Source organism: Neopelma chrysocephalum, unplaced genomic scaffold (genome assembly GCF_003984885.1).
Source record: "Neopelma chrysocephalum unplaced genomic scaffold, ASM398488v2 Primary Assembly neopelma1_283, whole genome shotgun sequence".
Lineage (NCBI taxonomy): Eukaryota > Metazoa > Chordata > Aves > Passeriformes > Pipridae > Neopelma > Neopelma chrysocephalum.
Window position 1 is genome coordinate 303,990 of NW_020897945.1, and position 11,268 is coordinate 315,257.

At 63.8% G+C, this 11,268-nt stretch overlaps 1 protein-coding gene across 1 annotated transcript; it reads left to right on the forward strand.

Annotated features, from left to right (window-relative positions):
- The first annotated feature begins 70 nt into the window (after positions 1 to 70).
- HCN2 (hyperpolarization activated cyclic nucleotide gated potassium and sodium channel 2) lies at positions 71 to 10,558 on the forward strand. Its single transcript, XM_027704585.1, has 8 exons — positions 71 to 426; positions 5,902 to 6,325; positions 7,141 to 7,302; positions 8,074 to 8,292; positions 8,482 to 8,628; positions 8,898 to 9,138; positions 9,316 to 9,480; positions 9,612 to 10,558. The coding sequence occupies exons 1-8, from the start codon at positions 281 to 283 to the stop codon at positions 10,556 to 10,558; spliced, it is 2,451 nt and encodes an 816-aa protein (XP_027560386.1). The 5' UTR covers positions 71 to 280.
- The last annotated feature ends 710 nt before the right edge of the window (positions 10,559 to 11,268 follow it).

Below are 11,268 nucleotides of genomic sequence, written 5' to 3' on the forward strand. Positions count from 1 at the left end.
GGGCGGGGAGGCGGCGGCCGAGGAGGAGGCGGCCGATGGGGCCAAGCGCGGCGGGGCGGCGGCGACCGGGCGGGCGCGGGGCCGCGGCGGGAAGGGGTCCCCGAACGGCGAGTGCCGTCGCGGGGAACCGCCGCGCAGCCCCGGCCCGGAGCCGCCTCGCGAGCCCAAGGTCTCCTTCTCCTGCGGCGGCGGCGGCGCGTCCCCCGGCGGGGCCAAGGCGGCCGAGGAGGGCGCGGGCGAGGATGCCGCCGAGGAGGTCCGCGGGAGCCAGGCCAGCTTCATGCAGCGGCAGTTCGGGGCGATGCTCCAGCCCGGCGTCAACAAGTTCTCGCTGCGGATGTTCGGCTCGCAGAAGGCGGTAGAGCGGGAGCAGGAGCGCGTCAAGTCGGCGGGGGCCTGGATCATCCATCCCTACAGCGACTTCAGGTGCGGCGGTACCCGCGGGGCTCGGCCGCATCCCGCATCCTGCGGGGCCGGGCATCGAGCCGGGCCGGGGAGCAGGGCCGCCGGTGCGGCCGGGCCGAGGGCACCTTGAGCCGCCACCGGGCGCGGGAGGGGCCGAGCCGGGCATCTCCCTTTCGAGCGCAGCCGAGCCGGGCTTCCCCCTCCCCAGCTCAGCAGCCGCCGCCCCGGGGATGCCGGGAGCACTCTCAGTGCCCGGGCAAGGGCGTCCCCTCGTCCTTCCCGGAGCCTCGGCAGGCTCGACCAGGCTCGGCCTCCCTTAGCCCCACCGGGCCTTGGCTCTGCCCCTGGAGCACCCTGGGGTTCGGGGTCCCCCTCTCCGGGGAAGTGCCAGTGCTGGGTGGGGGGGACGTGCTGTGCCACTGCCAGGCAGAGCCTTGTGATGACTCCCCCTCCCCCATGGAGGCCTGATCCTGTCCCTGGGGTTCAGCCAGTTTGAGGGGGATTCTTCCCACTTCTGAGATGACTTGAGTCCCCAAGATCCAGCCTATGTATCTTCCAGGCAAGGAATGGCAAACCAGGAGAAAAGCTCTGCAGCTCCATCTCCTTCCTGGCCCACGAGCCCTGGGGAGCTCTGGAGTGGCAAACGTTTCCCGGGTTGTGTGAAAGCTGCTGGGAGGGAGGGATGGCTGCACTGCCTGGGGCTGCACTGCCTGGGGCTGCACTGCCTGGGGCTGCACTGTCTGGGGCAGGCAGCATCGCACCTTGAGGGGATGGAGGGGGGCGAAGACCCCGCTGGTATTACTGGTGAGCCAGCACTGGGGCTCTCTGGTCCAGTGACCTCAAAGGGGCTGGGGAGCCTTCTTCCAGAGGCTGGTGGGGCTCAGGGGCTCAGCTCTGAGTCATTTTGACTCTGCTGGTGCCTGGTTTGGGGCGGCTCAGGGGAGGGTTCACTGGGTGCCTGGGTGGGGGATGTCCCTGAGCCAGAGCTCAAATTCTGTTCTCTCCTGACACTGACAATCAGGATGCCAATCCCTGAGGCTCAGGGCTCCCTGAGGCAGGTGGAGGTGACCATGGGCTCAGGGCAGGGAACAGCCCTTGCATCTCCTGCTCCCGCCCTCATGCGCTGCCCTGGGCTGATCTGGCGTCTTCCAGAGGAGCAGTTGGAGGCCCTCGGCCTCCCCCTGGGGCCGCCTTCCTGCACAGGGTCTTGCACCCTTCCACATTGTGGCTACACAATGGAGCCCCCTCCTTGTCTCATGGCTGGGCATGGAGTTCTGCTGCAGGGCCGGGTTCAGCAGTGGCTGCACCGCCTGGTCACTGCCGGTCCTGCGGTGGAGGGAGCTCCACTGGCCCTGCTGTGACAGAGCAGAGGTGGTGCCAGGTGGATCCTGGGGGACTGGGCCCCTCTGCACTGCCCATGCTCCTCCTCAGCCTCAGCAGCTGTGGGCTGTTGCCGGGGCTGGGAGCAGAGTGACCCCCATGCCTGCCCCAGGCCAAAGCCTGCCCAGCTCCTCTGACCTGGCAGAGCCCACGGTGCTCCTGAGAGCAGGGTCTCCCTGCAGTCAGCTTGCAGTGGGCTGAGGCCTCAGAGGCCTCTCCAAGGTGCAGCAGCATTGTTCCCTGGACTGGCACTTGCAGCGAGCAGGCGGGTGCCAGGGTGACCTTGGAGAGTCACCCTGACTGTCCTGCCCAGCCCGGGCTCCATCCTCCTGGAGCCGCTATCAAGACTTGAAACCCATTGGGGCAGAGCGTCTGCCTGTGTTTTGATACTGGAAGTGGCGTAGGAGAGTTCCCTGCCCAGCGGGGAGGAGCTGCAGGCAGAGCCACGGCATCCTCCAGCTCCACAACCATGCTCAGGAACGGGATCGGCCCACGTGGGGCTGAGCCTGGGCGTGAGGAACCCGCTCTGCCTGTGCACGTTGGGGACGTGTCCATCCGTCCCACGTTGTCCTGCCTTAAAGTAATCAAAAAGCATTTATCCAATAATGATAATGGAGCGTGACCTGGTCGTGTTTGCCCTGCAAAACCCATTACCCATCTGCATCTGTGATATCATTTCATAATCATCGTCATTTAGTGATCCTGACTTCTCATGGCAATGGCACTGCCGTCGTTCACCCACAATTCAGGACAGATTTGCTCCAGGAACCGAGGTTGCTATTTACATAAATATTGAATGACGAGGAAGCAGCCAGGGCGGCTGGTGAGATCCTGAGCTGCAAATCTGATAAAAGAGACCTTGTAAGTGTGTGCTGGAGCAGGGCCACATCCTTTTGGGTGCTGGGCAGTGGTCGTTGGTGGCTTTGCCAATTCTGGTCTCTGTTTTGGGAGGAACAGCCCGGGCAGTGCCAACTCCTTCATCGCTTCTGTTGTGGTTTCTGCACCGGCCCCGAGGAGCTGCTCTGGGGCTGTGGGAGCTGTGCACAGCCAGTGATTTGGGGATGATGGCAGTGCCCATCACCCTGTGACTGCTGAGTGGCTGTCCAGGGACTACAATGGCATCCCCCAGTGCCAGCCTGGCACCCACAGCCTTCCATGAGACTGGGCTGGGACTGGGGCTGGGGCTGAGCAGGGGGTTCTCGCTGCTGGTGAATTTCTGTGGCAAGAGCTGGTCTCACAACTGAATCGGGGGCAAAGATGCTTCCAGAGCACATGTCCCTGGTGCTGCTTGGCCAGAGCCTTCCTCATCCAGGGTTGAGTGGTTTCAGGGGCTTTGCCTCTGCCTGCATGGTGCCACTGTGTGGGCTACTGAGCAGAGGGACCGGGCTTGCCAGCTGCTCTTGCTCCTGATGGATGTGCCAGCACTGCCACTGGTCCTGATGTTCCCGTTCCCTCTGGTCAGGGTGTTGGGGAGCTGGGCCCCTTATTCTGCAGCATCAGTGTGGGGCAGTTGAACGTGGGAGTGCTGGAAGCCATCACTTGGTCACTGGGGAGGAAAGGCTGGGACTGGCTGGGGGGATTGTGAAGGTTTGGGTCCTTGAGCAGTTTGCAAAGCCTTTACCCCCCTCCCCAGGAACCCCAGGGTAAAAGGCTTTTCCAAGAGAGAACAGCACCAATCATTCATCACAACTGACTCTCCTGGGACCTGGGGGTGCAGATGATGTTGGCCACCACTGCTCTCTTAGCTCAGGGAAACGTATGCCATTGGCTTTGTAACCCACTTCTCATAGCAACCTCGTTTTTAGGGTACAAGTATTTAGTGTGAGTTTGCAAAGTGCCAATCCCGTGCTGATAGATCCTGCACTGATCCCATGCTGCCCCTGCCCACCAGGCAGCCTGATTGTTTGCAGCTGGGCCTCATCAGGGCCAAAGGACTCAGACCTCAGGGGATCCTCCTGCAGAGGGGGGTCTCGGGGAGCTCCACACTGCTGGGCAGGCTGGCACACATGCAACTCACTGCCGAGCTATGGGATCAGCATAGAGGGGTGTCGCTGGATCATCTCCAGCAGACCCTGGAGCTCTGTGTGCTGCCAGTGGAGTTGAGCAGGGACCAGCCTGGCATACCGTGGCTGTGCCCCCCGGTATGGCTTGGCCCCAACTTGCATCTTGCCCAGGACCTCAGAGCAGCACCGCCGTGCCAGGCGCTGGGCGGGCGACAGAGCGGGAAGGCGGCAGCTCGCGGGGGCTTTGGGCACCTCCTGTCGTCATCACTGTCATACAATTGGGTCAGAAGCAAGGGAGGGATGTCAAGGATCCTGATTAATTTGTTTTCAGATATTTTTAGTAGCCTGGATTGGATCTTTTCTTCCATGCACATGAACCCTCCAAGGAAGAAAGCGTTGGCATCGCACCCTGGTCCCCGGGGCGATTGCACAGGGTCAGTTGTGTGCGGTGGGGAAATCAGGAGCAGTTTATCTTTTCTCTGCAGGCTGAATTCTGCCCTGGCTCAGCCAGATTGCAAAGGAATTGGAGCCAGAGGAGAGTTTTGCCCAGCTGGCGAGGTTATTTAATCTTTGTTCTTCGCAGCTTTGCCTGGCTAATGCCCCCGTGGGACCAGCACAGCAGGGTCAGTCTCAGTGGGAGCTGCCAGGGGTCTGGGGACAGATCCAGCCCCACAGCGACTCCGCTGGCTCTGGCATCTCTGGCAGGTCGTGCTGTGCGTGGGAGCCTGGGGGTCTGGCCAGGCCCACCATGGCCGTGGCCTCTCTGCCTGTTTGGTGCCAGAGCTGAAGCTCGGTGTAGGGGCAGAAGGGGGGCACAGTTCCTCTGCCGAGGGTGCCCTGGGGACCGCCCTGGTGTGAAGTCATCGTTTTGCAGCAGTGACATCACTCACGGTTGCCACAGCAACACCTCACATGGGGAAGGTGTCATTGGAGAAAGGTCAGGAGCTGGGATGTGGCTCCTGGTCCTGCGCTAGTCTGCGCAGTGGGGGGGACCCGGCCCATCGCCCCTTTCTGTGTGCAGGGGGGTGTCTCCCCCTTGTCCCCCCACCCCAGGGCACCGCGTGCACGGCATGGCCATGGCACCCCCTGCCCATCATCCCGCAGCTCTCAGGGACCCCTGCCCAGGTGGGCTGAGCAGACGTGTGTGGGCGAGGGTCCTGAGTGTCCCTGCACGTGCACTGAGGAGCATCCCCCCCGCTCCTGCCCCCCGGCCAGAGCAGGGAGGGCCGAGGTGGCCTCCACACCATCCTGCCACGACAGAGCTGCTGTGACCTTGCAGATGCTCAGAAAGGTCGTCGGTGGCCCAGGAGAGGGGGACGAGGGGAAAGGGAAGAAGAACGGGGTGAGCCAGGAGGGGGGGAGGAGCCGCGCAGCCGAGGCAGGGGCAGGGGCAGAGGCGGCCGCCCACCCACCCACCGCCCCCGCGTCTGGCCGGGGCTGCGGGCGCTGCCGCCGCCGACTGCAGCCGTACGTGCTCCGCTGCACCGGAGCCGCGGCGGCTCCTTCCATCGCAGCCCCAGCGCTGCGGGGACTGACGGGCAGCCCCACCCTGGCACCCCCCAAATCGGGACCCCAGCCTGGCCCAGGGGGGCGCGGGGTAGGGTGGCCCTGACTGTCCCTGTGGACTGACCGCTGTCCCCCCCCTCTGGGAGCAGGAAAGGGGGGACTGCTCCCACCAATCTCCCGTCCTGCCTTCACCTGTGAGGTAGAGGGATGCCGATGGTCTGGGGGACTCCTCAGCCCTCGGGCTTCCCCGGGGCAGCTCGGCCGGAGGGTGCACCCCTCCAGTGTCCGGCGTCATCATTCTCCTCTCCCCCCAGGATCTGCTGCCTCTGGCAGCCCAGTGGGAGCCCTGGGCTCATCCTGCACCCCCCTCTACACCTCAGTCAGGGGCTCTGCTGGCTGCAAGATCACCCCGGGGGCAGCCTGGAGAGGGGGTTGCAAGGTGTCCTCTCTGGGGAGAGGGAGGTTCCTGTGGCTGAGATGGCATCACAGTGACAACACCCCAGTAGTGTGGGTTCTGGAGGGCGGGGCACTGTGGCCAGGTCCCCTCGGCATGGGGGCAGCCGTGGGGCACTGGTGACACCCCCCCCTCCATCTTCTCACTCCCCAGATTCTACTGGGACTTCACGATGCTGCTCTTCATGGTGGGCAACCTGATCATCATTCCTGTGGGCATCACCTTCTTCAAGGAGGAGACCACAGCACCCTGGATCGTGTTCAATGTGGTCTCTGACACCTTTTTCCTGATGGACCTGGTGCTGAACTTCCGGACAGGGATTGTCATTGAGGACAACACAGAAATCATCCTGGACCCCGAAAGGATCAAGAAGAAGTACCTCAAGACCTGGTTTGTGGTGGACTTTGTCTCCTCCATCCCCGTGGACTATGTTTTCCTCATTGTGGAGAAGGGCATAGACTCGGACGTCTACAAGACAGCCCGTGCCCTCCGCATCGTCCGCTTCACCAAGATCCTCAGCCTCCTGCGGCTCCTCCGCCTCTCCCGGCTCATCCGCTACATCCACCAGTGGGAGGAGGTGAGGACCTGCTCTGGGACTGCTCTGGGACCTGCTGGCAGCACTGGGATGGCTGGAGAGAGCATCTCTGGATGGGGCCCCTGCGAGTGCGGCAGGGCTGGGGGCTGCCTGAAGAACTGACAGGGTGGAGGGGATCTGCAGGGCTGTGTGTGTGGCCAGTGGGGGGGTGTGACCCTTCCTGGAAGGTTTGGGGCATCTCTGGGCCGTGGTACATCACCCACCACTGGTGACAGCTTGGCTGGCACAAGCTGGCACACCATCCCCTGCTCCAGCACCAGGACGCTGTTGCCCTGCTCAGCTCCGTGCTCCTTGCCTTGCTCCCCTCTGGCTCCCTGCCCCTCCAGGAGCTTGGGGAGCGCCAGGGAGGGTGGCAGGACCCCTGGCCCTTGGGGTCCCCAGTGCAGGAGGCAGGGTGGGTGCACTCGGGGCCGTGTGGGCTGTGAGGGGACGTGCCTTAGAGTCTGGAGGGGATGTGCTCGACTTTGCTCTGTGGCTTGGCCCAGACTCTGCACTCGGTGCCCTGGAGGCTGCCCCACTCCCTCCTCAGTGCTCTACTTGTCTCTCTCTGAGCGTCTGCTGGTGTTGGCTGATGCTCATCAAGGCTCGTGGCCATCACCACTTCCTGGGCAGTGGCACGGGGGCATCCCCATCCCACCAGCTGTGAATAGGCAGGTGGAGCTCAGCAGCCTCAGGGCTGGAGCTGGGCCAGCCACGGGAGCTGCTTCCATCAGAGGCCACGCGGGTCAGTGCCCTGAGCAGGGCTGGGCAGTGGAGGAGGGTCCCCACGTTCACCTGCTGCCATCCCACCCACCCAGATCTTCCACATGACCTACGACCTGGCCAGTGCAGTGATGAGGATCATCAACCTCATTGGCATGATGCTGCTGCTCTGCCACTGGGACGGCTGCCTCCAGTTCCTGGTGCCCATGCTGCAGGATTTCCCCCAGAACTGCTGGGTCTCCATCAATGGGATGGTGGTGAGTACCATCCACTCCCTAATATGCTCCTACCTGATCCCCTGAGCCCCCACCCATCCTCATGTCATCTGGCCCCCATGCACTGACCCCAGGAGATGCCATCCCCCCGCTGGCCAGGGTTGCAGTGCCCTGTTGTTTACAGGGCACCCCAAAGTGTGCAAAGCACCCGGTGCCGGGCGCTGACGTTGCTCTGGTGAGGTCTCGCAGGGCCTGGATCGATCCGGGCGGGAGGAATATGCTGACATTGGGCTCTTGGTCCTGTCCCCTGCCGCCTTCTCCTGCTCATTAGCCATAAAGCTGCTATTAATAAATAATGTGCCCTGTTTCTAATTGCTCCCTCTCAGCCCCACAGCCTCCTGCAAATGGCTCTTCTCCCCCTGTCTGTCTCATCCTGTTCCATCAAGTTTCCATCTCTGCTCCGTTCCCTCCTGCCTGGCTTCCCCCTCTTCCTCCCCTGCCTTCTCCTTCCCTGCCTGCTTCTCCGGGGAAGTTTGAGAAGTTTGGAAAGTTTGAAAATTTGCTTTTCAACAAATGCCTGTTGCTGAGGGCTGCTGAGAGAGGCAGGCAGAGAACCGGGGCCGTGGCCTGGCAGGAGCCAGGGTGCTGTGCCCTTGGGCGCTGCTCTCACACACACACAGGCAGACACAGACACACAGACAGACACACAGACACACACACAGACACACAGACACATAGATACAGACACAGACACACACACACACGTGCAACTGAGCCCCAGCATGGGCTGAGCCACCGTCCCTGTCGCTGCAGAACGACTCCTGGAGTGAGCTGTACTCCTTTGCCCTCTTCAAGTCCATGAGCCACATGCTCTGCATCGGCTATGGGAAGCAGGCTCCCGAGAGCATGACGGACATCTGGCTGACCATGCTGAGCATGATTGTGGGGGCCACTTGCTACGCCATGTTCATCGGCCACGCCACCGCCCTCATCCAGTCACTGGACTCCTCCCGGCGCCAGTACCAGGAGAAGGTAGGACTGGGCTGAACGGGACCCACGGCTTCTGTCCTGAGCCCAGCTTGGTGTGTCCCCTCCTGGAGATGCAGCCGGGTGGGGTGAGTGTTCCCAGTTGGGAGCAGGGATGGGGAGGTAAAGCGAGACTGGCCCCATGGAGTGGGAATGTGTGTGGGGGACCCCGGCTAACACCACCTCTCCCCACAGTACAAGCAGGTGGAGCAGTACATGTCCTTCCACAAGCTGCCCGCCGACTTCCGCCAGAAGATTCACGACTACTACGAGCATCGCTACCAGGGCAAGATGTTTGACGAGGACAGCATCCTGGGGGAGCTCAACGAGCCCCTGCGTGAGGTGAGGGCTGGAGAGCTGGGTGTGGGGGATAGCTGCCCCAAAGGGAGGGACCCTCTGCTCCCTGTCTTGCGTCAAGGAGTGGCGTGGCTCCTACTGGCTCCTGCCTTGCATGTGCTTGGGGTCGAACACCTCTTGCTACAGCTCTGCAGCTCCGAGTGTGTGTCCATGCAAGACCTGTGTGCCAGGGTGTCCGTGAGCCTGCTGGTGGTGGGGAGTATGTCCCTGTGGAAACGTGTCCCAGCCTCCTGTGCTCACCTGCTTCCCCACAGGAAATTGTCAACTTCAACTGCCGCAAGCTGGTGGCCTCGATGCCGCTGTTCGCCAACGCAGACCCCAACTTTGTCACGGCGATGCTCACCAAGCTGAAGTTTGAGGTGTTCCAGCCGGGTGACTACATTATCCGTGAGGGCACCATTGGCAAGAAGATGTACTTCATCCAGCACGGGGTGGTCAGCATCCTCACCAAGGGCAACAAGGAGATGAAACTCTCTGATGGCTCCTACTTCGGAGGTGAGCGCTTGCAGGACTGAGCCCGGGTACCCTCTTGGGTTCTGTGAGAGGCACTGGGGCACCCGCCCTGTCCTGGGGCACCCACCATGTGGTGGTTCTCACCCCTTGCTCCTGGCTTGGGCCCATTTTGTTCTCACTGATGGTGTTGTGACCTTGACCCTGGCATTTTCCACGCAGAGATCTGCCTGCTGACCCGTGGCCGGCGCACGGCCAGCGTCCGCGCCGACACCTACTGCCGCCTCTACTCGCTCTCTGTGGACAACTTCAACGAGGTGCTGGAGGAATACCCCATGATGAGACGGGCCTTTGAGACCGTGGCCATTGACCGCCTTGACCGCATCGGTAGGGCACGGTGGGGTCTGGAGGGGGAGAGGGATGTCCCAGTAGAGGGAACAGCCATGGCTTGCATGGGAACCCAGCGTAGTCCCAGTGTGGGACTCATGGTATTCCCTCTTCTGGCCCCCTCCCTGCAGGGAAGAAGAACTCGATCCTGCTCCACAAAGTGCAGCACGACCTCAACTCAGGTGTCTTCAACAATCAGGAGAACGAGATCATCCAGGAGATCGTCAAGTACGACCGGGAGATGGTGCAGCAGGCAGAGCTGCAGCAGCACACAGCTATGTACAGCCCCGTCCAGCCCCAGGTCACCTCTGCCATCGCCACCCTCCAGCAAGCCGTTGCCATGAGCTTCTGTCCGCAGATGGCGAGCCCGCTGGTGGGCTCCATGGCTCTGGGCTCGCCCCGCATGATGCGCCGTTTGCAGTATGCCCAGGCCGTGCCCAGCCCCTTCGCCGTCTCCCCTGTCCTGCTGCAGCAGAGCCCCCCACCGCAGCCTCAGCCCCCAACGCCCCACACCAACCCCTCGCCCTCGCAGGACCCGGCGCAGCCCACGGCCCTGCCCGCCTCCACCAGCGCCTTCGCCGCGGCCGTGGCCAGCCCGCCCACCCAAAGCCCGCTGGCCAGCCGGACGTTTGCCTATGGAGGTGCCCCGGGCCCGCTGGGATCCCAGCTGTCCCTCAGCCAGCAGCCAGCGCCCGGCTCGCCCCAGCGCCTGGCTGCCCACAAGAGCACACAGGCGCTGCACACCAGCAGCCTCAGCCAGGATTCGCGGCCCCTCTCGGCCTCACAGCCCTCCCTGCCCCACGGGCTGGTGGCTGGCAGCACCCAGAGCCCTCCGGCCTCTGCCCGCGAGTCCTGCACCTCCATCAGCGGGGGCCCGGCCACTGCCTCACCGGGCCCTGGGCCCCCGGCCGGGCTGCGGGGCCAGGCGGCCTCACGGGGGGCTCCGGCCCACCCGGCACCCACGGGCCCGGGGCTCACCCCGCCGCCCACCCTGCCACAGGACTCAGCCCGCAAGGATTCAGCGGCCAGCACGCCCGACACGGACCCGGCCAAGTCCAGGCTGTCTTCCAACTTGTGACCTCCGCGCCAGGCACAGGGACACGTGCGCCGGAGGGGCCGCGTGGGGAGTCCCGTCTCGCCTCGTGTCCGCCCTGTGCCGCGGGGTGAGGGCCGCGGCCACCCCACCGGCTGCCGCCCCCCGCCGTGGTGCCAGCCCCCCTCCCCGGCCCCCTCCTGCCACCCGCTGCAGAGCGGGGCGGCTGCCCGGGGTGGGCGTGGGGCTGCTGCACCCCGTCACACCGCGGGGCCACCGGGCTGAGCCCCCGGCTGCGTCACCTCTGACCAAAGTCTGGCCCTGTCACCCGCTCCCCGCAGCGAAGCCCCGCTGCCCCCCGGCCTCCCTGGCTGCCCATAGAAGCCACAGCTGCATCCTCGCCATGACCAACTCTGTGTATGATATCTATGACCTGAACACATCCCTGTGTGTGTGACCCACAGGACACCTCCCGGGGCTGTCGGCACAGCCCTGGCGCCGCGCGTGTCCCTGCGCCCCTCCCACAGACCCAAGGCGAGGGGTGATGGTCCAGGACTGGAGGTAAGTTGCAGGGGGTCTGAGGGATGGTCGCCCCGAGGCTTGTAAGCACCCACACACTGTCCCCCACCCCGGGGCTGGGAGTGAACGCGGCCCCATGTGCTCGTAGGCAGTGCTAGGATGGAGGCAGACGCTGGAGCCCGACCCTGGAGTCCTGGGGCTGGGGAAGGCACCCACTGCGTGTACCAGGTGTGTGT

Excerpts from the sequence above, each read along its gene's own strand:
- HCN2 (XM_027704585.1), top strand. The coding sequence starts at position 281 with ATGCAGCGGCAGTTCGGGGCGATGCTCCAGCCCGGCGTCAACAAGTTC. Across the intron at positions 427-5,901 it reads CATCCCTACAGCGACTTCAG|ATTCTACTGGGACTTCACGA; the intron begins GTGCGGCGGTAC and ends CTCACTCCCCAG. Across the intron at positions 8,293-8,481 it reads GGCGCCAGTACCAGGAGAAG|TACAAGCAGGTGGAGCAGTA; the intron begins GTAGGACTGGGC and ends CTCTCCCCACAG.